Source organism: Sinocyclocheilus grahami, unplaced genomic scaffold, assembly GCF_001515645.1.
Source record: "Sinocyclocheilus grahami isolate Dianchi unplaced genomic scaffold, SAMN03320097.WGS_v1.1 scaffold33.1, whole genome shotgun sequence".
Classification (NCBI taxonomy): Eukaryota; Metazoa; Chordata; class Actinopteri; order Cypriniformes; family Cyprinidae; genus Sinocyclocheilus; species Sinocyclocheilus grahami.
The window spans coordinates 2,218,917-2,243,310 of NW_015505212.1; the positions used below are offsets into that span (position 1 = coordinate 2,218,917).

General features: G+C 37.8%; 2 protein-coding genes and 1 long non-coding RNA gene across 5 annotated transcripts in view; 1 reads left to right on the plus strand and 2 right to left on the minus strand.

Moving 5' to 3' along the window:
* The first annotated feature begins 233 nt into the window (after positions 1–233).
* Positions 234–17,179, plus strand: LOC107580300 (ETS transcription factor ELK3). The gene is made up of 5 exons (XM_016266026.1): positions 234–329; positions 9,649–9,857; positions 10,083–10,853; positions 13,661–13,783; positions 15,568–17,179. The coding sequence occupies exons 2-5, from the start codon at positions 9,651–9,653 to the stop codon at positions 15,676–15,678; spliced, it is 1,212 nt and encodes a 403-aa protein (XP_016121512.1). The 5' UTR covers positions 234–329; positions 9,649–9,650; the 3' UTR covers positions 15,679–17,179.
* On the minus strand, positions 8,262–13,705 carry LOC107580438 (uncharacterized). Its single transcript, XR_001608641.1, has 3 exons — positions 13,630–13,705; positions 9,717–9,788; positions 8,262–8,783 (listed from the first exon to the last, which is right to left on the minus strand). It is a non-coding gene; the product is annotated as an uncharacterized lncRNA (long non-coding RNA).
* A 577-nt stretch (positions 17,180–17,756) lies between the features above and the next one.
* Positions 17,757–24,394, minus strand: part of LOC107580251 (cyclin-dependent kinase 17-like) — a 68,369-nt gene continuing 61,731 nt past the window's right edge. For all 3 annotated transcript variants that reach the window (XM_016265995.1, XM_016265990.1, XM_016265983.1), the window contains exons 5-13: positions 23,741–23,866; positions 21,558–21,614; positions 20,538–20,652; positions 20,326–20,420; positions 20,171–20,233; positions 19,909–20,032; positions 19,047–19,167; positions 18,861–18,958; positions 17,757–18,091 (exon numbers count right to left, since the gene is read on the minus strand). In XM_016265995.1, the coding sequence (XP_016121481.1) occupies positions 17,853–18,091; positions 18,861–18,958; positions 19,047–19,167; positions 19,909–20,032; positions 20,171–20,233; positions 20,326–20,420; positions 20,538–20,652; positions 21,558–21,614; positions 23,741–23,866 (1,038 nt within the window). In that variant the 3' untranslated portion in view covers positions 17,757–17,852. The remainder of the gene's footprint in view (positions 18,092–18,860; positions 18,959–19,046; positions 19,168–19,908; positions 20,033–20,170; positions 20,234–20,325; positions 20,421–20,537; positions 20,653–21,557; positions 21,615–23,740; positions 23,867–24,394) is intronic.

Here is a 24,394-nt window from a genome sequence, read left to right on the forward strand (position 1 = left end):
GCGCGTGTGTGCTAGTGTGCTTGAATGTCGGATGGTGGCTGGAGAAGGAAAAGCGTGTTTACACAGACGGGCCGAGCGTCTAGGGAATAGCGCACGGCGAGAGGAAGTGAGCCGGCTCGCTGTCTGCACCAACTTCCTGCTCAGAGAGAGAGAGAGAGAGAGAGAGAGAGAGAGAGAGAGAGAGAGAGAGAGGGAGGGGGGGGGGGAGGGAGCGGGTGAGAGAGCGCGAGCTGCCGAGACGGCCGACAGCATGGAAAAACAGCGCATTATACGGAATTCTTTTTAATAACGTGAAAAAGGACCCCAAAAAGCCTGACCATTACGCACAGGTATGTGAATAATCCATCCATACTATCAGAACGCTTTATACATGTTTTTAAATGTGTAATTACTTCATAATAACATTACAAGGAAGAAAGCTTCCAAAGTACACGACCGAAACTTGATATCCCCAAAAAAGAATGAACCTATCCAAACGAAGGAGCAGTTTGAAATGTTCACAAGTGATGTTTGCGATTTAAATGTATACAATTATAACGTAATTCATGTATAAAAACGAATAGATGTCTTTTAGCGATAACAGACACGCAAGAGACTTCAAGTGTCCACAGTTCCCGTTACTTACGCGCAATTTACGCACCGTTTACGTACGGCTGAGGAAAGTTTGAGCTCACGATTTCGTGATGTATATTTCAAAGATGTTGTCGGTTGTACATTTGAAAGCAGGGCTGCTTGAAAAGGCTGAAATTGGGCTCCTGGCGCTTTAAACGCACTAGTAGAGTTTCTGGTTTGTCTGGAAACATCAGCAGACTAATTGCCATGCGCTTCCGGATTGAAACTGGCAGCAGACAGCATCTTGAAAATGAGTCATTGGGGCAAACAAAGAAACTTCAGTTCAGCCCTAGAGCTGATGTTACCCCTGCATCTGGATATGCTGGGGATTATGTATCATGATTGGAAAAGATCGATGTTTCTGAGCCCAAAATATATTTGGAGAGTTACTGTAAGTCACACATTTAGGGACTGCAGATGAGGCTATAGTCACCTCAGATCTAACCCAAGATGTCCCTAAATCCACCACAGGTGTCCTAGCATAGTAACCAGGTGCAGTTTGTCAAGTTCATGTTCAACTATGACAACCAGAAGGCATCCACATACTGTTGGTCTTCACTTTAAACTATTGTATTATCATTTGAAATGAGATTTTTGCTTTGAAAGTGTGCCACTTTGGATGCCGTTTCCTTCTGTTTTGGAGTCACGTTCCTCCTATCTACTTCCTGTATGGTTAGATGGGTTGGATAGATTTGCAATTATGCAGGTTTTGGCATCTTACATAGACATTATTTCAAGCAAAAGGCATTTAAAAAATGGTAAAAACAAATATTCAATCAAAGGTGCTTAGTAGGATTATTATATTGCTATTTCAGTATTTTTTTTTATCCTTTATTGACTGTATTTTCCCTGAAATGGTTTAAAAGAGGAACCATCGTTTTGATCAAACAGCCAATTAGATCCAACAGTTTAATGCAAGAAGTAAAATGCAGTAAAATCTAGTTTAATGTATTTAAGGAATGCTTTCCAAACCCTTTTTGACTATAATATCAGTATTTCAGCATTTTTTACCATCATATTTCTGTACTTGCCCTGAAATTTTTTAAAAGAGGACCCATCATTTCAATCAAACAGCCAATTAGATTAAAAAAAGTTTAATGCAAGCAGTCCAAAATCTAGTTTAAAGTATAAGGAATGTTTTCTAAACTCTTTTTGATAGTTTGCTATTAAAAGCAATGACATTCTCAAGTGTCCGCACTCTTTCTGAAGCCACTATATGGACACAGACACGCAGCCAGACATTCTCAGATCTGTCTGTGTAGTTTCAAGAGCTGCAGCTCTCTCTGGAGAAATGTGGTCGTGGAGAGAAGTCCTTCACGGCTCTCTTTTCTCCCTCTCTTCAGCAGGAGCTCCCTGAATTTTCCACTGCAGTCTGTGTGCACAGGAAGAGCACACATTTAGTCATGGCGAAGTAATGTCTGCGCACAGCAACTAATATCATTACGAGTTTCCGCTGGCGCTACAGTGGAGGGGTTTGTGAGCACGACGGCAAGTTTGGTGTTTAAAAGCTGTCTAGGGGCCATTCAAAACACTGGGCTTGGGGTTTTGGGTCCAAACTGTCCCTGCATGTCTGTTGTGTGAGTCTTGAAGGGTGTGAGCGTGTCACTTTACGCTGGAGAGAGCCTGGAGTGCATCTTCTCACCTGAAAGATCTTGCTCTTTCCCCTTTTACACACACACACCGGCAATGTGTGAAACTTTAAAAAACAGCCTTATCAGACAGTATATGTTGCCTGTTAAGCCACTGACAGATTGAGCTGTTGTCGGTTTCTGTGTCTACAGGCATGTTCCTCCTGTCTACTTCCTGTATGGTTAAATGGGTTGGATAGATTTGATGGTGTGCAGGTTTTCTTGGTGTTTTCCATTGGCATTTTTTGAAAACAAGTTCCAATACAGTTTCAAGTGTTCCGGAACTTCAGTGCTGTAAAAAGTACATGATCTGTGGTGTTAGAAAAAGAAGATTGCTCGATGCATTTCTAACCTATAGTGATCTGAGAAAAACAAATGTTGACCGTATAAAATTAAGTAAAATCTACTTTGCAAAATAATATTAAAATTCAAATATATCAGCAACTTGCTATTGTACTTGTATTTAAAATGGTACATGAAACACAATTATGGTGGATAATTTTTGAGGAGTAGAAAATTAACTCAAAACGCAAAACAAGTTACTGAACTTGAATACAACAGCAAAATTAACAAAAGTGCAAATAAAACAGGCAAAAACATGACCTTAAAGGGTTAGTTCACCCGAAAATGAAAATTCTGTCATTAATTACTCACGCTCGTGTTGTTCAAAACCCGTAAGACCTTCGTTCATCTTCAGAACACAATTTAACATATTTTTGGTGAAATCTAAGGGCTCTCTGACTGTAACAAAGCTACGAGAATACTTTTTTGCACATGACGTCATTACGCCGGACCTGGGTCAGCGCCGCCACACGCCAGCGTCATGGTACGGTCGTGAACGCGCGTCCAAAGTGACGCAGTAGAGACGAAAATGTGGAATAAAGTCGTTATTTTTGTTTTCTTTGCGCAAAGAAGTATTCTCGTAGCTTCGTATCTTTACAGTTGAACCACTGATGTCACACGGACTACTCTGTCACTCATCTTGGTACTTTTCTGGACCTTGAACGTGGTAGTTACCTTGCTGTCTATGGGAGGGTCAGAGAGCCCTCAGATTTCACCAAAAATATCTTAAATTGTGTTCCGAAGATGAACGAAGGTCTTACAGGTTTTCGAACAACACGAGGGTGAGTAATTAATGACAGAATTTTCATTTTTGGGTGAACTAACTAATGAATATGAGACAACTTTATAAATAAATCAAGGAAATAAGTATTTGAGTAGATTTTAAAGTTCAGATAATTTATTGGAGAAAATAGTAAATCTTTTCTGCCGTTTTTACTTCACAACACAATATTTTTTGTGTGTGTATTTTCTACAACATAATGTCAGAAATCGAGAGTTTTTCTGTGGCAAATAAGCATTTAAAGTGGTAAAACTGTGTGTTTTCCTACTGATGCTTAGACTTAGATGGTATCTGTGGCATCTGTATCTATTTGGGAAAAAACATGGTTAAACAGACCCAAAAAGTACTATTCTTACTGTTTAAATATTTAATTAACAAACATGATTGATTGACAAGCGGATGTTGAGAGACAGAATCCCTGTGGACCTACTGATGTCTCATCAACTAACTGTAAAAACTATGGATGATCCATTTATTTCATCCCAAATTTCATGCAGTGTGTTAAAACATCTTTAAACCCAATGACCATGAAGCTGATGCATGCCAGACAACAGCAGAACAACAGAGCCAATGCAGCGCTATGTTCAAGTGTGTCTTTTTGTTTAGTCTATTATTTATTTGTGTCTTAGAAAATCCTGGCTAAGGATTCAGACTTGGCTTGTGCACTGTTTATGTCATTGCTCATATAGAAAGATAAAAAAAGAGACTTTGCATGTGCAGATTTTTTTCCATTTTCCTCTCTTGCGATAATCCAACAATGACTTTTACAGCCACGTTCCGTGCAGAAACCTCTCCAAATGGCCAAGAGCTTTTGAAATCATCTCCCTCTGTTTATTCCTTTTGATTAGGGCAGTAAATCTAGGAATCAATGTCTTTAGACGTCCATATGGGCGAGAGGTTTGTGCCGGCATGAAAAGAGAAGAGGAAACCGCCCATTTGTGCCTTGTGTCCGTGTGGTCCTCGCGTTCCCGTGTTTGCTCCCCGCAGCAGGAATTCCTACCTTTCAGTTCGGGATCGGCATTCCCAGGAAGACGCCCTTCAAAGGAGAATTGGAGGAAGTCCTGATATAGACAGTTTTACGGTCGTTTAACGCAGATGCTCCGCTCAGAGGATGCTGGAGCAGGAAATGGTTTTATTTCGCATCTTTGGGGGTTTTGGAAAAATAACTGGGTATGTGGTGTACAGTGAGCTTTCATGTTCTGCCCAAGAGTTAAGTTTGAGATCTAACTAACTACACTAGTATGTATAATGAGATCCGTGTCACATGTAGAAGAGTAATGAATGAGCGTGTGTGTGTGTGTGTGTGTGTGTCTGTGTGTGTATGTGTGAAAGTGCACAATACTTCCTGATAAATATCTGTAGGCTGTATTGGCAGCATTTTCCAAGCACTTCCTCCTTTGTCACCAAAGGTTTGGCCGAATCTTGCTGTTTGTGTCTCTTTACACTCCCTCTGGCTGATATTCCAACCAAAACATCTGAAAAGCCAAAAATAACAGTCTTGCACACCAAATTATAAAGCAGAATGTCAATACAAAATCAAAACCAAATGTACTTGCTTGATACATGTTCTAGGTTTTCAGGAATTATCCACTTATTGTTATTCCAATGTGAAAAAATAAGCATAATCTTTCATCAAAATATAATAAAACTTTACTTATTTTTTTTTACAATTCAGTTGATTTCTGATGGATAATATGAAGCGTTTTAATGTTCAAATGTCACATTACTACATTAAAATGTAATAACATTTTATTTTTTAATAATATTTCCAAAAATTTTAAACAATCCAGTTGCCGAAAGCTTTTTATTAAAAAACATCACACTCTACATTAAAATGTAATAAAACTTTATTTTGTTATGTTTTTTTTATATATTTACAAATTTTCAACCATTTTCAAGTGTTTTATTCGAAAATATATCACATTTCTACATCAAAATGTAATAACTTTAAGTTTATTTTATATATATATATATATATATATATATATATATATATATCATATATTTATATCATTTATGTTTTATATATTTACTCATTTTCCAACCATTGTTTTATAATCCTACTGATTCCCAATGACATTATTTGGAAATACATCACATTACAGAAGCACAACGGGTCGCGAACGCCATTTAATTTTGACTTTAAGTGTTTTAGGTTTGATTTTAGCCTGTCCTGTTGGACTTTGGGGTCGTTTGCTTCTTTAGGCTCATTATTCGATCAATCCCTCGATGACTTCCAGAGCCGGCAGTTTGATGAGCAAAAACCAGGGTGAAAGTTTAAGCTTGTGTGTCTTTGTCAAAATTATGACAAAGACTTTCCCAAAATAAGGCAGTCTGCAACCAGGGAGTTCCTCTCAGCCAATAAAACATGCTCCGTGTCAGAGCTATCCACAGCAGTGAGTCAGCCAGCCTCGTTTCTCCATCTTCCACTCTCCGTCTCGTTCATTCCCTCCATCCGTCTCGGGAGAGCGCTGGCTCAGGCAGCAGTAAACGCCAGCCAGCCCGCCCCGTTTGACTGACTTACAGTTACCAAAGGGCATGATGTAACGCTAGTTAAAACCGAGGAGTGTGTTCAAACACACACACACACACACACACACATCTGACAGCTTTGAATTAGAGTCAAACTGGTTTCCTCATGTCTATTGAACACATCTCAGACCTCAACCTGAGGTCCATTGCATTCCTCCACCCAGATCTTCCTGCATCCCAACACTCAACACCATCTCCTCAACGTCAGTCAGTTTTGTACACTAGATATCCACTGGAAATAAGCTGAAACTCTGTGCTACAATATATTAAGTATATGCATGTGTCTTAAAGGGATAGTTGACCTAAAAATGAAGTCTGTGGTCATTCACCATCATGACGTTCCAAAGCTGCTTGATTTACTCTATTCTGCGAGACACAAAAGGAGAAATTTTGAACAATGTTCACGCTGCTCTTTTTCATACAGTGAAAACATGCACATATTGAAATGGGTGCTTTTATGTGATCTTAGAAGACCTGATCATATTTGATTAATTTTATGATAATTTTATATTGCTTTGTTTATTTATGCATTTATTTATTTAAACAACTGGTCAATTTTTAGTTATTTATTTATGTACGTTAGTTTGTTACCATGTTATTATGTAAGGCAATTTTCCTGACAAGAACATGGTAATTAAAAAATATATATATACATAATTAAGTTATCAAACATATATTAAACTTTTTATTATTTTTTTATTTTTATATTTTTTTAAATACATTTTTTTAAATGTTTTGCTTAAATTTGAAGATTTTTGCTTAAACACCACACTTGAGACAACATTATAAGTATTTAATAGTGTACTGAAACTACTTATTTCTAATTTTGTATATAAAATGATATTTATTTATTTAGCTTATTTCAGTTCTTTTTCCCTTGTTGTACACTCCTTAAATAATTGTAAATTGCATTTTATTTTCAACTTTTATTTCAACTTGTAACAGGTTAACTTGCCTGTTGTTTGAATACAGTAAAACATTAGTCTTGCCATAAAAAAGCTCAATAAAACATGTTGCATCCCCTGGTCAAAGTGTACAGGTTTTGTAATGGATATATAGTTTTTTATATCTCCTAAATATTCCAGGGATGTAGAGGAAGAGGTTATGAGAGTACACTAAGGGTAAGCGTGTGGCTAAAGGCCATGATGACAGCGGTCACAGGAATGGCCCAAGCAAGATTTAAACTTCCTGTACTGTTTATATCTCCTAAATATTCCAGGGATGTAGAGGAAGAGGTTATGAGAGTACACTAAGGGTAAGCGTGTGGCTAAAGGCCATGATGACAGTGGTCACAGGAATGGCCCAAGCAAGATTTAAACTTCCTGTACTGTTGGGCTTTTAACATTGAACCACTGCGCCTTCATTTTGGAGTGAATCCCAGACCACATGCATGAAGGAACTCAGTCTTGTTAACTAGAAAATCCTTATCTTACACCCAATGGATCCATGTTGACTGTGACTTTGTTGTCCAAGTGTGCTGAAAAAAACCCCTCATTTCTTTAACTATCAATGATCCAAGATGTCTTGTGCAGGACAATTTAACATCATGCAAATCATGTTGTCCAAATATCTTAAAATGAAAGGCTCTGCTTATGTCTAAGGTTTCTTGAAGGAATGTGAGCAGATATCAATGTGCACATCCTGTTTTGTGAGATTGCAGCTTCCTCTCGGTGTCCAACCACAGTGCCAGAATATAAAGAGCACTTTTAGCCATTTTCTGCTATGAAACCCATTCACAAAAACTGTACTTATCTTCAACATTGTGTACAAAGATTAAGTGTGTCTGTGCATGTTGGACTAATTTTGCCAGTATTAAAGTCTGATGATGTTCAAGCATTAAGCAGCAGATAATATAAAGGGAAGTCTTGTTGACATGTTTTTAATTACTTTTTTATTTTTGGATCAGCTGGTATTTTGATAAAACAGAAATCAGATATACTCTAGAGTTCAAAACTTTGGTGTTTTTTTTTTTTTAATGTTTTGAAAGTCTCTTATGCTCACCACAGCTGCATTTGATCAAAAATACAGTAGAAACAGCAATATTGTGAAATATTATTACAATTTAAGATAACCATTTCCTGTTTTAGTATATTTTAAAATGTAATTTATTCCTGTGATGCAAAGCTGAATTTTCAGCAGCCATTACTCCTGTTTTCGGTGTCTCAAAATCCTTCAGAAATCATTTTAAAATGCTGATTTGTTGCTCAAGAAACAATTCTTATTATTATCAGTGTTGAAAACAGTTGTGTTGCTTATTTCGTGGAACCCATTCTTTGATGAACAGAAATTTCAAAAGAACAGCATTTAATGGATCCTTGCTGAATAAAAGCATTAATTTCTTACAAAAAAAAATGTTACTGACCCCAAACATTTGAATGGTAGTGTAAATGACAGAACTGAATTTACATTTTTAGGTGACCTATACCTTTAAGAATTCCCCCCTTAACCCACTTATCTCTGGTCACTCTAATCTATGTTCCTAAACAGGGTTTTGCGGATAAACTCCATGTTTACCCGGTTAGTAATCTCTGTTCACCAGTGGGTGTATTTGCCCACCTTTGAGCGGACACCTCCGTCCCAGAGAGGACAGCGGCACGGTCGATGTTGGAACATGTTGCTTATTTGCGATTCATTCCCGTGTCAGTCTTTCTGGCTTATAGCTCTTTGTTGTTTTTGAGCCTGTGCGTTAATGTACAACAGAACAGGAAATGCTTGCAGAGTTTGTGGGAGGGCACATAGGAATGACGTTTTTTGTGAGTGCAGAGGGAAAAGGGGAAATTAAAGAGAGAGGATGAATTCAGGAGCACGAACGCAGAATTCTTTAATGTGGTCGTGTTTGTACGACTGTTGCTCTGGCCTCTCCCTCTTCACCACTTCCTGTTCGAAACCTGCATGGATATGGTTAAAGGAAGGTTTTTACAAATGCAGTCACGCTGGGAAGGATGTCTGATTATCTGATCAATTGAAACAAGGTGCCGGTCCGAGCTTATCCACAGACACATAATAAATTTGGCTTTGCTGTACCATAGCACCCTCCTTCAGATCCTTAAACCTTGTTAGGGTCATTAAATGTGTCCTCAAGCCTCCTTTTCTTGCCCAATAAACACACAACGCACAGAGAGTGTAAATTTGGCAAATTTAAATTAGATTGAAACTCTTATGAAATTATGCCACACTCTCACCTCAGTTACAACGATACACACTTTTTAAATCCGTACAAGCAAATGTTCTTTATTGGCATTGATGGTTCCATAAAGAACCTTTTATATCTATGGAAACTTTCCTTAAAAGTTCTTAGAAGAACTTTTTTTTTTTTCTTAGTGTGAAGAACATTTAACAATCAAAAGAAGCTTGCGCATCAAAAAGGTTCTGTGGATGTTAAAGGTTCTTCCTGGAACCATTGATGCCAATAAAGAACCTTTATTAGACTTTATCAAACTTACAATTTGAATCGGTGTAATGACTCTACATTCCATTTTTGGTTCCAAATGAACCTTTCAGTTAACAGTTCTTAAAAGAACCATTTAAAGGGGTCCTATTATGCTCTTTTACAGAGTCTTGATTTTGTTTTGGGGGTGTACTAGAACAGGCTCTCATACTAGGTTGTTCAAAAAACACATTATTTTTCACATATTTTACATGATTACAACACCTCTCTCCCCAGTCTGGCATGAACGGCTCGGTTCTGGAAAAAATATCAGCCTGATTATGATTATTAAATTGTAAATATGCTGTTGATGTTTTCTCTGACAGATATGGAGAGTGCTATCACGCTGTGGCAGTTTCTGCTGCAGCTACTGCTGGACCAGAGCCATAAGCACCTGATTTGCTGGACGTCCAACGACGGCGAGTTCAAGCTGCTCAAATCGGAAGAAGTCGCCAAACTCTGGGGCCTGCGCAAGAACAAGACCAACATGAATTACGACAAACTTAGCCGAGCACTACGCTACTACTATGACAAGGTTACACAAGCTCATATTTAATAATCATTCTCATCAGAAAATGCAACAATTTTTGTACGGAAACCTGATTTTTTTTGTGTGAAGGTCCACCCCTAAACCTAATCGTCAGTGGGGCTTAAGCAGATCGTACTAAACCGTACACCTGAGATTGTACAAATTCATCAAATTGTCAAGTAGTTCCAAATTGCCATTAGAGGTATAGTAATCATCCTCTTTCTTTTGCAGAACATCATAAAGAAGGTGATTGGCCAGAAGTTTGTATATAAGTTTGTCTCGTTCCCTGATATTCTGAAGATGGATCCCCAAGCGGTGGAGCTCGGTCGGGATGGGGGTCACGTTGCAGGGGGCGTCATGTTGCAGGAGGTGGAGTCAGATTGCGGCGAGGGGGAGGAGTCTCCGAAGCTGTCGCTGTCATCGCTGAGAAGCCCCGCCTGCAGGAATGAGTATCTCCACTCTGGTCTGTACTCGTCATTCACAGTCAGTTCCCTCCAAAGCCCGCCTCCGCTGCTGCGTCCAATCAAAGTCGAGAAGCAGCGATGGGGTGAACGAGGGGAGGAGGGACAAACGGTGATTCGCTTTGTCACTAATCGATCAGAAAAGGTCGTTCCCCTGGCTTCCTCGCCCCCTCCTGCATCCACGGAGGTTTTCTTCACTTCAAAAACCTCGCCCTGCTCATCCCGTAGCCCCTCCCCTTCTCATAGCCTTGTCTACATGCTGCGGCAAGAGCGGAGCCCGGGGGCTCGCATAGACGAATCAGAGCAGAGCGCTCAGCCTCTAAATTTATCATCCGGTCACAGGGAGCGAGCCCAGAATCAGGCCACACCCCCCGAGAGGAGGACCGGTAGCAACGGACTGCCTCCCAAAGCTCGGAAACCCAAAGGGCTGGAAATCTCCGCCCCTTCCATACTGTTTTCAGGAAGTGACTTGGGCTCCATCGCCCTCAACAGCCCAGCACTGCCCTCAGGGTCACTTACACCAGCCTTTTTCACTGCACAGGTACCAAACTATGTCATATGTACATTTATTTTTATGTCACATATACACGTTCCAAAACCTAATGAGCTGCCTATCTAGACAGCATTTTAAGGCATCAAAGCAAAGGATTTTTCTCAAATATAGGAACAAAACATAGTGCCTTCTTTTGGCTAATAGCAAATAACTCCAGAATGCATAGCGACAAGCTCAGTCAAAGAGAAAGAAATGTCAAATACATTTCATTCAATACCAAAAATGACTGATAATGAAAAAAATGACTATTTTACATAACATTTGTGAGATATGTAATCTTATACTATTAGAATACAGTGTAGTTGCTCAAATGTAACTAAAAATGACACTAGACAATGGTTTAATGCTGTGTTCATTAGAATATTGTGTCTAATGAGTTAGCTTGGCAACATTCTTAGATTCAATTGTGAGAAGTCAATCCAAGCAGTAGATAGCAAGGCAGCTGTGTTTTTAGCAAATAGGTAATATTGGCCTGATTTTGTTAGTAATTACAAGGCAAATGGTATCTTCTTGTACATTAGAAGTGTACTTATATTTACCAGAAGTATCAACAGTTTTGTCTAAGTAAAAAAAATGACTTGATCCCAATATGCAACGTACAATGCTATGTATTTTTATGCTTGGTAGACTATTATGTTGGTAGCTTAGTGAGATGCTAATTTTGCCCTATTTAGTTGCTGCCTTTGTAGAGCTTTTGGATCAGGTTTCATTCAGCTGTAGGCTGCTCTCTAGGTTTTGGAACTGAGCTATAAATGAACTCCAAAAACATCCTCTCCAGCACTGTTTATAGGCCTTCAACAGGTAACAAATAGACAGGACACACACCTATACTGGTAATACAGCTATTCTATGAGACGTTTCGGTCTTTACTGGGTGTGTAGGGAGAAATGCGTGACAGGCAGACAGGTTTTAAAAAAAGAGGTAGAGTGAAACGGGAGGAGGGAAAAGACAGACAGAATGGCATAAGCAAGAGAAGAGAGACCTGTAAGTAAAGCCATATGTCCGTAATCTCGCACACTACAGCAAAGTGACATAGGACAGAGAAAAACAGAGCGAGAACGAGAAATTGATTTCACATGCTGCCCTATAGCCACAACCTGGTGATCCAAAGTCCATGACCCATGGGAAGCTACATGCTTGTGTAGATTTCTCTCCCGCTGTCTCTCTTAAAGGGATAGATCACCCAAAAATTTTATTTAACATTGTTTTACTTACACTATTTACTTAGATTTGACGCAAATGCAAGTGTATACTATGCATACTCTGTTTGATAGGTTGCATGAGCACAGATGTTTCATCCTTGTCCAGTATCTGCGCGGTTTCTCTCCGAACATTTTACACATTTAAACTAGTGTTGCCGATATCTGTTAACCCCTTCAAATGCATTCGTCATCGCAGGTGTCTATTGTTGTTGCCATCGCCAGTACTTAGTTAATGTTGTTGTTACATTTGCTTCTTTTTTGACTGTAAACAACGGGTTGGGAAGTGTTGCCACCTTGTGGACAAATTAGTTACTGCAAAAAAATACAAGGCGCATATGCGTGGATGTGTATATGTATCGAGCCTAGCATACACAAAAAAACCGAAGCATACTTTAGTAAAGGATAAGTTAAGCTAAGGGGACGCTTTTCTTTTTTACTTAAATATCAGCCTGTTCCTATAGACCAGTGTTTCTCAACCCTGGTCCTGGGCGCCCCCCCAGCACTGCACATTGTGTGTGTCTCCCTAATCAAACACACCTGATTCAACTCATTAGCTCATTAAAAGAAACTCCAGGACCTGAAATGGGTGTCAGATAAGAGAGACATACAAAATGTGCAGTGTTGGGGGGCACTCAGGACCAGGGTTGAGAAACACTGCTATAGACCTTAGTCAGGGTAGCGCAATAATTCATATTTGACAGAAATGAAACCGAGGCTGAGGGATAAAAGTACAGCGTGTTCAATGGATTGTACTGTTATTTAACAACATAACGATTGTCCAGTTGATGAAACGTCTTTTTGAAAAAAACTTTCAGTAGACAAAAACTCAATAAAACTCAAAGTTGGCGAGAATGACGAAATCCATATAAAGACTGTAATTCTATCCATCACAGCCTCTTTAAATTCAATATGGCGTCTAACCTGACTAAGTTCCATTGTACGACGTCAGAAAGCTTGAAATATAGTGCACAAGCCGTATGGACTAATTTTATGGTGCCTTTTGGAGTTCAACAGTGCCTAGTCACCATTGAAAATTTGAAATTGTAAACAAAAGAAAGTTAAACAGATTTTGAACGACATTAGGTTGAGCACATGTCTGAAGTTTAATTAGGGGTGAACTGTTGCTTTAAATATACAGAAACCTCTGCAACAGACAGTTATTTCATAATGCCAGATTGAGCAAAATGCTCCATCTGCTTGGATAGATAAAACAAGCGGCAACTTTGTCCAGGACAGTTGCCCTATGACTTACAGGCATTGCATTTGTGCTATAAATCCTTAATGCTTCAAAACTTGTACTGTTCAGGTGAAAAAATCTGGGAAAATGTTTTAAAGGGGTTCTCAGACTATTTGTGCATGACAGGCTTCACATGCTATTGCCTGCTAACCGATGCAAAGACGTGTCTGGACATGCGGAGACTCGCATTCGCCTTTTTCAAGTTTCAAAAAGACATTGGGATTTCATGATCTATGACTTCAGTGACTAATACAAATAATACCCATGTTCTTCAGTGACTAATACAAATAAAATCTCATGTTCCTGTTCCCCCCTTTCACGATACCTCCTCTACTCCTCTCTCGCTGTCTCTCCAGACTCCCTCTGGTTTGCTGTTGACGCCCAGTCCTCTCCTGTCCTCCATTCATTTCTGGAGCAGCCTGAGTCCCGTAGCCCCTCTCAGCCCCGCCAGGCTACAGGGCCACGGGTCACTCTTTCAGGTACACACAAAACATTCTCAAACCTGTAAAAAGAGGAATCTGAAAATGAGGATGTGTTTTATTTTGTTTAGCACTGACGTGCAAGTGTGCTTTAGAAAGTGATTCGCTTGTCTGTTTTGTGAGGGTATTTGTGTTTGGTGTCTTGTTTCAGCCTTCATGTGAGCGAGAGGGGAAATCCTGTGGATACTTCCTGTTCTGGCCCGGGGGAGAGTGAGTGTGTAGGGAGATGTGTGTGTGTGTGTGAGTGAAAAAGACAGAACGCAAACTGTGTCTTTATGCTCATCTTGCATTTTGAGGGGAGGGTCCTGTCTTTATGGTAAACATCGCTAGCAGCAGGAAACCATTAAGGTAACCACGGCGACTTCTTGGCTCTGCCTTTAGAGGAATTGTGACAGTTCGTGATGTGCACTTTTACTACCCCACACACACACACACACAGAGACAGACGTACACTCACTCCCCCACTCTCACTTCCTCCCTGGGCGGCCATAGTGGGAGTTTTCTGGTTGGTCACATGACTGTCATTCCTGCTGTTATTGGCTGCAGTGGAAAACTTTTGTGGCATGTCTGGCTTTTTTTCTTTCACAGTTTAATTCTCCTTGGGGCATTTTTGTGTCGATTTTCTATACCTGTAAAATATATACCAGGAAAAAAAAAGATGCTTTTGAGTCAATCCGGGAAATGGATTTACTAGCATATGAGTGTGTGTGTGTGTGTGTATTAGGGTTTGGAAATAAGCAACAGATGTTTCCGCTCTGCATTGGATATGGGAGAAAAACAGCTTCCTGTTCAAAAAGGGAGGGGGGTGATAACTGAAAAAGACTGTGTCTGTGTGTATAGTCAGCTCTCACATAACAGGAAGTTCCTCTCCTAGCGCTACCGTGATGGACTACGAGCGTGTTTGTTTTGTGAACCACAAAGACAGGTTTTTTTCCCCCCTCACTGAGGTGTATTAGGGATATATTTACGGAAACTTTTAAGAAATTCCCAGGTTTTCTTTTCTTCTTTTTTTTGAAGCCCAGTTGTAAGTATACTTTATGGTGGTATTTGTTGTACTAATTTTATGGTATTTTTAAAAAATAAAAGAATAAGGTAAATAATTCGTTATTGTATTATAGGAATAAGATTTTTAGGGGGAAATGTCCTGAAAATGTCATCAGTGCTAAAATCGGCCCTACAGGCATAATTTTATTCGTTTCTTTATATTTATCATTATTAGGTTAAAATAAAATAAGCATTATAAATAAACATTTATACATAATTAAAATAACAGCAATACTACTACTACTACTAATACATATACAAGGACACATGTCCATTTAACTTCTAAATAAATAAATACTACTACTACTACTACTAATAATAATGAAATGCAGGTATATTTAACCTCAAAATCAAAATTAAAGCAGTAAAAATGTTAAGTATTACCGGTATTATTATTGTTATAAATAATAATAATAATAATACATTTTACATATAAGGAAATGCCCAGGTAGTATTTAACCTCAAAATAATAATAATAATAATAAATCCCATTAAATAATAACTGGATATTTCTTGGTAATATTTAACCATTAAGATGTGAACTATTATTTGGCCTGGTCATTCTACTGTTACCGTTAGACGATGTTTCCTGATACAATCATTTCAATGTTTTTTTTTTTAACACTACAAAGCTCTTGCTGTGTAGTTACTAGATATATATATATATATAACATATGGAGCCTGTGATTCAGCATGTGTAGCATTACCTTAATGTTCTGTTTGCTTTCTGACTCTCACAGTTCCCCACCCTGCTGAACGGGCCGCTGCCGGTACCCCTCCCCAACCTGGACTCCTCTTCATCCTCCTCCTCCTCCTCTCTCCTCCTGTCCTCCAGCGCCCAGAAATCCTGATTTCTGGACACTTCACATATCCCCTCCCCAGAATTATAACTTTGCTATTACACTAAGGAGGAATTATGGACCTTCATGTCATTTTTGAGCCAGACTGCACTTCACCCCCTTGTGGCCACCTATAGCACCCTTCAGTTCTGTAAAATTTTGGACCAGCAAACTGTGCGTTTTCTTCTTGAACTCCGGCTGCAATCCAAACAGCTCACCAAAATTCCCTCCGCAAGCTCTTAAAATAGAGAATTATCATGAGGTAATGCCAAAGAACATGAAGTGTCCTTTTGAGAAGATGGTGAGCGATTGGAAACGGAGCCTTAAGAGAATCTGTATCCTGGAGAACATGTTCAAGACTGGCCTTCTTGGCAAGTTGTTTTTCATAATCTCAATTTCAGATTGAGACAAACGATGCTGGACGACGTAAAACACGTTCAAAACAGCGTAGACTTTCTGTACCTCCTTCTAAAGGAAAACTTCAGCGTTCCCCTCCTGTTCTCCATTCCTAAGGTGCTTCAACTGGAAAGATCTCCTGTTTTGTCGACCAGTTCAGAAAGAGGAAACGTTTCAACCATATTAAAGGAATCTCATTAGCATTTAAGTCTCTTTTTTTATCTTTCCGAGGCTGTGAACCGGGTTTCTGTTCGTTTGTTGTTTGTCTGGTATTGTAATGTATTGTATAATATTGCGTTGTATGCACTGTGCTTCAAATGTACTACCGGCTGTGCCTTTTTTGCGCGTGTAAGAATTGTGTATTTTCCTGCTTAAATACGTTTTTGTAACAGACGAAATTCCATTTCAATATTGGAAAGAAAAGCTTTGTAATAGCTTCGGTTTTATTTTTCATTAATGAATTGATTAAAAAATGTATTCTCGTATTGCTTTTATATTTTTTTGCTTTTCAAGAGTCAATAAAATGTGCCTTGTGTTTTTAAAATAAAAAGCATTGAATGCGACGCAACGTTCTCGCGTCTGAACGAACACCTTGCATTCGGGAAGAAATGCACACAGACACACAAACATAATAAACATACGACAGAGTTCGCTGTATGAAACAGACCATGTTTACTTCACTGATTAAGAGAAATAAATATCTGCAGTACAAAGAGTCAAAGGACTGTGAGCATCAGTGTTTCACGGAGCTTACAGGACAACACGCACTCCATGCGTCACGTATACACACACGCAATCACGCACACACCCACGCACGCGTCTCCAGAAACAATTGACTCCGATTCGACAATATTAATCAACATCTGTCAGTTCAAAAAAACAACAACAGTCATCTAAAATCTGATATCTTCTGCGTTCTTCATGTTTATAAATGCTGGGAAAAAAATTAATTGGTCCAATGCTGCTGTCAAAAAGTTTTTCGTTATTACTTTTTTCTTTTTATACACACAATATCGTTTTCTCTTCTGAATAAAATCAAGCACAAATGTGGAACAGTCGGACCCCAACATGCCACGTTAAGATACCATTATTCAAAGAAGGGTCAATATGTAACATTAAAAAAAAAAAAAATCCTCTTAATACTGTTAATGAAACTATCTTCATGGCCATCGCTTGCATGGAGCAAAGGGCTCTCTGTACAGTTCCAAATCTCCAACCTCACTTTCTCGCTCTTTTACAATCGTCGCATACACTCAAGCTACAGAGGAGCTCTATTAATAGAAGAAACTGGTTTTGATGATGCCTCAGGAGCTCTAACGGTAAAAGAAAAATTAAAAAGGCATCTTGCATACAAGCACTTCAGTTCTAATAGGATCACTCTGAATGAATGCAAAAGGAGAGATGGTCCGGTTCTCAGTTCAAATTGTTGAGGTCACAAAGTTCCTGCTGGTCCAGTGTTTGTTTTTTTCCCACCCTCGTTTTGCGTCTTTCTGAAGCCCACCTGGTCGAGATTGGTCCCTGGTTTGCTTGACGTGGCCTTTGAGGAACAAATCCACATATTTCTTGAAATGATAAGTTAAAATGTGAGGTTTTGGAATTAATATTTTGAGCGTCGCTCGGTTTGAAGCACAATCATCATGCCAGGAAAACCAAAAGCAAATTCAAAACACTCGTATAGGCATTCCGGGATATCCTGCTTTATTGGCACGTAAATGGCTTTCTAACACACACAAGAACACACACACTTTCCCACAGCAGCATCCGCGCACACACAGGCTTTGAGGTCATGGTCATTTGCTCTGTGTGGCAAGACAAACACACGGAAGCCACCGCAAAATCACAGAGCACACAAGCTCATAACAAACACACTGTATGAAACGGCAAAGCAGCACCTGCACAGACACACAGATAGAGTGCAGGTACCTGGGCGCATGATTGATGAAGGGCTGAGGCTTGTATTTGGGGAAGTTGTAGGATTTGAACTCTTCGATGGACGAGATGCCGGGCCAGTTGTCCTCTGTAGGTGTACCTGTTTCACACAAAGCCAAAACATCCATTAAACACTTTACTTTAGAGCCTGTCTTCATTTAGCACATAGCTAACACTTTCTAAACAGAGCTGATATTTATGTTTATGCTATGAACTGATATCGTGTCCAATTTTATAAATACAAAATGTTTAAAGTATCCACAATATCGATTAAAGAGCATTGCTAAAATATGATTTAAATTTATGCATTTAGCAGATGCCTTTATTAAAAGCAACTTGCACTGCTTTCAATGTATTTTTTTTAATCAGTTCATGCTTTCCCTGGGAATCAAAACCATGACCTTGGCACTGCTAGAACCATGTGGTACTGTTTGAGCTACAGTTAAAAAAATATATAGTTTGAATATAGCTTAAAAAATAGTTTAAAACCTCCTTTCCAGGTTCTTTTTTGCATCCACACTCCAGGATGCACAGTTAAACACATCAGGTGAGTGTCAGCCAGACAGGATTTCAGCTGAACTGTGGTAACCTACTGTACCATGTGATCTCACAGTTTCCATGCAAAAGTGTGTTTGTGTGGACAGCAAGCATGGCAGCTCAGATGGTTGCAGTTTGTTTTTTAAAGCAGGTGAGAAGCACTTCTGAGTCTGAACACCATGACACGTCTGGTCTGAGTGTGTGTGTGTGTTTGTGTTTAATGTCGTAATGTCTGGAGTTGAAGTGTGCGTTTCATCATGCAGGCTCTGAATTGAATCATTTAGTTGGAGAGCTGGGTGTGAGCATGTGGGTGTGTGTGTGTGTTTGCTCACCCAGTAATCTGAAGATTAGATGCAGCTCATCTTCAACGGTGGATCCTGGGAACAGCGGCCGACCTGCAGCCATTTCATAAAATATACATCCAACACCCCTGAGACAGAGAGAGGATAAGAAAGAGCATACAGGAGAGGACTGAATGTAAATGATGAATGTAAATAAACAGCGACAGACACACTCACCACATATCGATCTGTGTGGAGTACTCGGAGGATCCCAGTAGTACATCAGGAGGTCTGTACCATAAGGTCACCACCTCATTAGAGTAAGTCTTAGTGGGAACAGACTTGGCTCGTGCCAGACCTACAAACACACACAAACTTAAAATATAAATTATATATATATTGAATAAATCATAGACATTTTTATGTGCAGCAAAAAATAAATGAATAATATATTTTTAATGAAAAAGAAATTACATACAATATAAAATAAAATGTACATTTTGAATGTAAAATATTATAATATTAAAATAAAGTATATAAAATATATATTAAAATTTGTATGCATTTGAAATATTACACTTACTGTTTATATGTAGAATAAAATCAAAGTAAATTCATTTGTAAATTAATAAATTCATAATACAATGTATTTGTATTGTAAAATAAATTACATCAAATAAAATGTATATTTTAACTATATAAATATCATAATATTAAAATATAACTTGTATTTTAAAAAATATTTTTTATAATTATATTCATTTGAAATGTATAATAGTTAGTTTATACTTTTCTAATTGATGAAAATTAAAGAATTATATGAACTAATGAAACAAAGTACATAATATATACATTTGTAAATACATAAACGCATAATATATTATAATATATTTTTAATGACAACTTAGTTAAATATATAAAATTAAATAAAAAAATATATACAATTATATAAATATAATATAAAAATATGTATAACAAATTGCAAAATGCAGTTAGTATAATATACATTTCTAACTGATGAAAAATGAAGTTCATACTATATAAAATATATTACACTACATATTTGATCATTTATTTGACAGCATAGTGTTAAACATACCAAAGTCGGCCAGTTTGAGTTCACCCCTTTCATTGATGAGCAGGTTCTGTGGTTTCAGGTCCCGGTGCAGAACCTTTCGTTTGTGGCAGTACGCCAGTCCTCTCAAGATCTGGAACAGGAAAATCTACAACCACACATGGACTACAGGTTAGAAGACCAGAAACAGAATGTTTCATGTGTTGCATTGCACTGATAACAACAAACCAACCGTTCATGTTTTCTTAAATCCATCTGGTGCAAAACAAACAGATATGGGACAGACCTTAACGTTGTGCATGCTCATGATGTTTCCACAATCATCCATGTACTGCTTCAGATCCTTATCCTGCAGGAAGCCATCAGAGAACAAATAAATAAATGGAGTGAGCAAATGAAACAGAATGACACACAGAGGAGCAGTATGGGACGTTCACTCACCAGGTACTCAAAAACCAGAGTGAGGGATTTGTCCGTGTGGACAATATCATGAAGCGTGACGATGTTGGCGTGCTTTAAATCCTTCAATAATGACACTGAAAGAGAGAAAACGGCAGGATCGATCAGGGCAATATCAACATCAGTGTCTCTGCATCCAAAGGGGCTTTTAGGAGAGATGAAGAGAATGAGACACAGAGAGAGAGATTCCTCACCCTCTCTAATCGCCGTGCATGGAGCGCCCTCCTCGTGCTCCAACCGGATCTCTTTCAGAGCTACCAGGTTATCCGTCAGTTTGCTCCGCCCCTTGAAAACGGTGGCATACGTCCCCTACAATACAGTTACAGTAATGATTAGATTTCAGAATGCAAGTGTTTTGGTTCTCAGAAAATGTTTAATGTTCATCAAGGCTTTTTGTCGAAGTTATACACTAGGGATGTCGTTAACGGATTAATCATTTACTGACAAGTATCAATCAATGTTATTGGTTTAAAAAAATATAAGAAATAAAAATGAATGAATTCATAAATATTACTTTCCTACTGTATAAAAAAAGACAAAGAAGAAATATAAAATATCTTATGTACAGTAATTTCCTGAAATTTGTTAACCAATGCTATCAGTTAAATAAATAAATACATTTTAAAGTTTAATAAAAAAAATACTATTTTAACAAATAGTACTTATCTTATGTACATTCACACAAGTTTTACACTAGGAGTATATTCAATGGAGGTTCATCAAGGCTTTTTGTCGAAGTTATACACTAGGGATGTAGTTAACGGATTAATCATTTACTGACAAGTATCAATCAATGTTATTGGTTTAAAAAAATATAAGAAATAAAGTAAAATGAATGAATTCATAAATATTACTTTCCTACTGTATAAAAAAAGACAAAGAAGAAATATAAAATATCTTATGTACAGTAATTTCCTGAAATTTGTTAACCAATGCTATCAGTTAAATAAATAAATACATTTTAAAGTTTAATAAAAAAATACTATTTTAACAAATAGTACTTATCTTATGTACATTCACACAAGTTTTACACTAGGAGTATATTCAATGGATTTATTAATTACTGAAAAGTATTAAGCAATGTAATTGGTTTAAATGTTTTTTAAAAAAGTAAAAAAAAAACTGTTGTATCATCCACCGAACTATTAATTACTTAGTGCACTTTTCTGACCGGGCAAAGTAATGATGAAAGGTCAGGACTAGACACATCGTACCTCTCCCAACTTGTCCAGTTTGATGTAGGTCTCCAGTTTCCCAAAGCCGATTTCTGACTATAAAAAGAGAGAAGGCGAGAGAATGCTTCATTAATGCGATCTGGTTAATGCTGAACAGGCCTGCATGTGTTCAACAGACCTTATCAGTGAGAAACACGTGTCTGGAGTGTTGCTCGCTGTCTCTGATATCAGCAGCCAAAATCATTTCCCAGACAAAGCCATTAATCACACTCACAGTATTCAGACTCCCATGGGCACCAGAGGGCACCAGAATGCCAACATAAACCCCCTCTTCTTTACACACATTGAGGGTTGGAGGTGGGGACGACGTAGATGGATGACAGCTAAGAACAATGGATGCCAAGAAACTCAGACGCAAAAGCAGGGGGCTTTTCACATGCATGTATGTGGCCAACAGACAAAGAACATGGTATGTGTCTTTCTGCTCAACTGAGAGTACCACACAATGTTTGTAGCAACACACTGGGTTTCTCGTCCATGGGCCGGGTTTATCTGCAGCAGTCCATGTTGTTTTGAAAAGCTTGCTGTGGACTGTGTACTCATTAACTAGAGCTGAATATATTCTGCAGACGTAATATTTTACTCGCCCTAAAAATGTCCTTTAGTCATCCTCATGTCAATCCAAACTCCTTTGACATTCTTTCATCCACGGCGCACAAAAGAACTGTCTTTTGCATTCAATAAAGTATGTACCATGAGTTTTGAACCTTCAAAAAAGCACTTTAAAAGTTGTCCATTCGGCTTGTGCACTATATTTCTATAAGTCTCATAAAGGCATATTATAGTTTTGTGTGAGTTATTCTATGTGCTTCTCAAATCACATTCGATTAGATCACATTTTGTAACCAATCGTGGCCCACAAAGTTATTACACAGCTTCAAAACACCCATAATATAGTGCAAAAGCCGTATGGACAAATTTTGGAAATTTGAGAGAATTGCTATTTTTTTTTTTGTGGAAAACTTATTTTTATATCTTTTATTGGATATAATCATTATATTTTTTTAATAGATTTTTAAAAATAAATATATCTTCAAATTTTGTGGTGAAATAGGACCTGTATTAGCAACACAGAATAGAGCAAATAATTGTGTTTTTTAGGAGTTTGACCGATCCTGGTTATTGTATGATTTCATTGCATTGATTAATAAAAACATCTTAGACATGTGCAAAAAAATGATTTGGTACATGAGGGTGATTAAATGCTGACAGAATTTTCATTTTCAGATGAACTGTCCCTTTAAATGGATGTAAAACACACTATATTATGCATTTCACAGACAGCACTTGATTTAAAATTATGGTTTAAAAGTTTGTGGTCAGTAATTTTTTCTGGTTTTGAGAGAAGTTTCTTTCCTCACCAAGGCTGCATTTATTTGATCAAAAATACAGTAAAGCAGTAATATTTTTGCAAAATATTATTAAAATGTAAATATTTTCTATTTGAATATATTTTACAATTGTATTCATTTTTGTTATATTTTCAGCATGATTACTCCAGTCTTCAGTGTCACATGATCTTTCAGAAATCATTCACATATGCTGATTTGCTGCTCAGGAAATATTTCTGTTTATCAATGTTGAAATCAGTAGTGCTGGTTAATATTTTGTAACATTATAAATGTCTTTCCTGTCACTTTTGATCAATTTAATGCATATTTTGCAAATTAAAAGTATTATTACTGACTGCAAACTTTTGAACGATAATGTACATTTATCTTTCTCATTGTTAAAACCAAATTCTCTCAGCATGACAATGGCTTGCTGTTTGACAGCCGTTGTCATAGTTTTAACCCTGCCAGATTAAATCATTTACATAAACCTTATTGTTTCAACACAATGTGGAATTTATTCATCTTGGACACCATGATCCCACAGCCATTCATGTCAGAAGAGAAACTTAATGTTGAGTCGTGTTGCTATGCAGCATGGTTGCTAGTAGGTAGATATCCCATCATGCTCAAACAAAGAGACGCATGGTATATTATGAAACGTGATTTATTTGTGTCTGAGATAAAATGCTACTTCAACGAGGAGGTGTGTCATGTTTATGTGGTTTATAGAAAGTATGAGACAAATATGACAGCATTAGAAGGTAAACCACGTTTAATGTCATTAAACCTTTGATAAAGATGATGAAGGGTTGATTCACGCAAACTCACCAGCGAGGCTCTACGTGACCGTCGGCTGAGGGGTTGGTCAAACGGCGGGCTGCTCAGCTGCAGCTTTTCCAGGTAGCCGTCAGGAATCCGGATATCAGCAGGCAAAGACAAGCGTTTATTCAGGTCCTGAGAATCAAATCACACACACATAAGCAAACAAGTCAGTCGCGAGGGACAAAATAAGCTCAGTTCTTATCAAAGTAGGAATCAGATTAATAACTGACGCTTGGTGACTTCATTTGGTATGCGCGTCTCGTCTGAGAGAAATGTGTGTGTGCTTGTTTTAAATAAGCGTGACTTCATAAAGCCATTCTCAAACCAAAGCATTAGCATCTCCCATAAAACGCTTTAAGTCACGCTTTAAGTCTCCTCTATTTACATTTCTCTCTTCAAGTACAATACTTGTACACAACTATTGAACCAATGAGATTATTTCAATACTTGTGTACAAGTAGAGGTTGAAAGAGGAGTGAATCATTTCACACTAAAATCAAAAGAAAAAACTATGATATTTTGCATTATGACTTTTTTAATAACATTAAAATGAGCACATTAATCTTAAATTAAGCACATTTACCCCCACAATTCTCATTACTTTAATGCAAAATAAAACAATTTGTGCTACTATTTAAAGTTTAGACAAGACAATTTTCA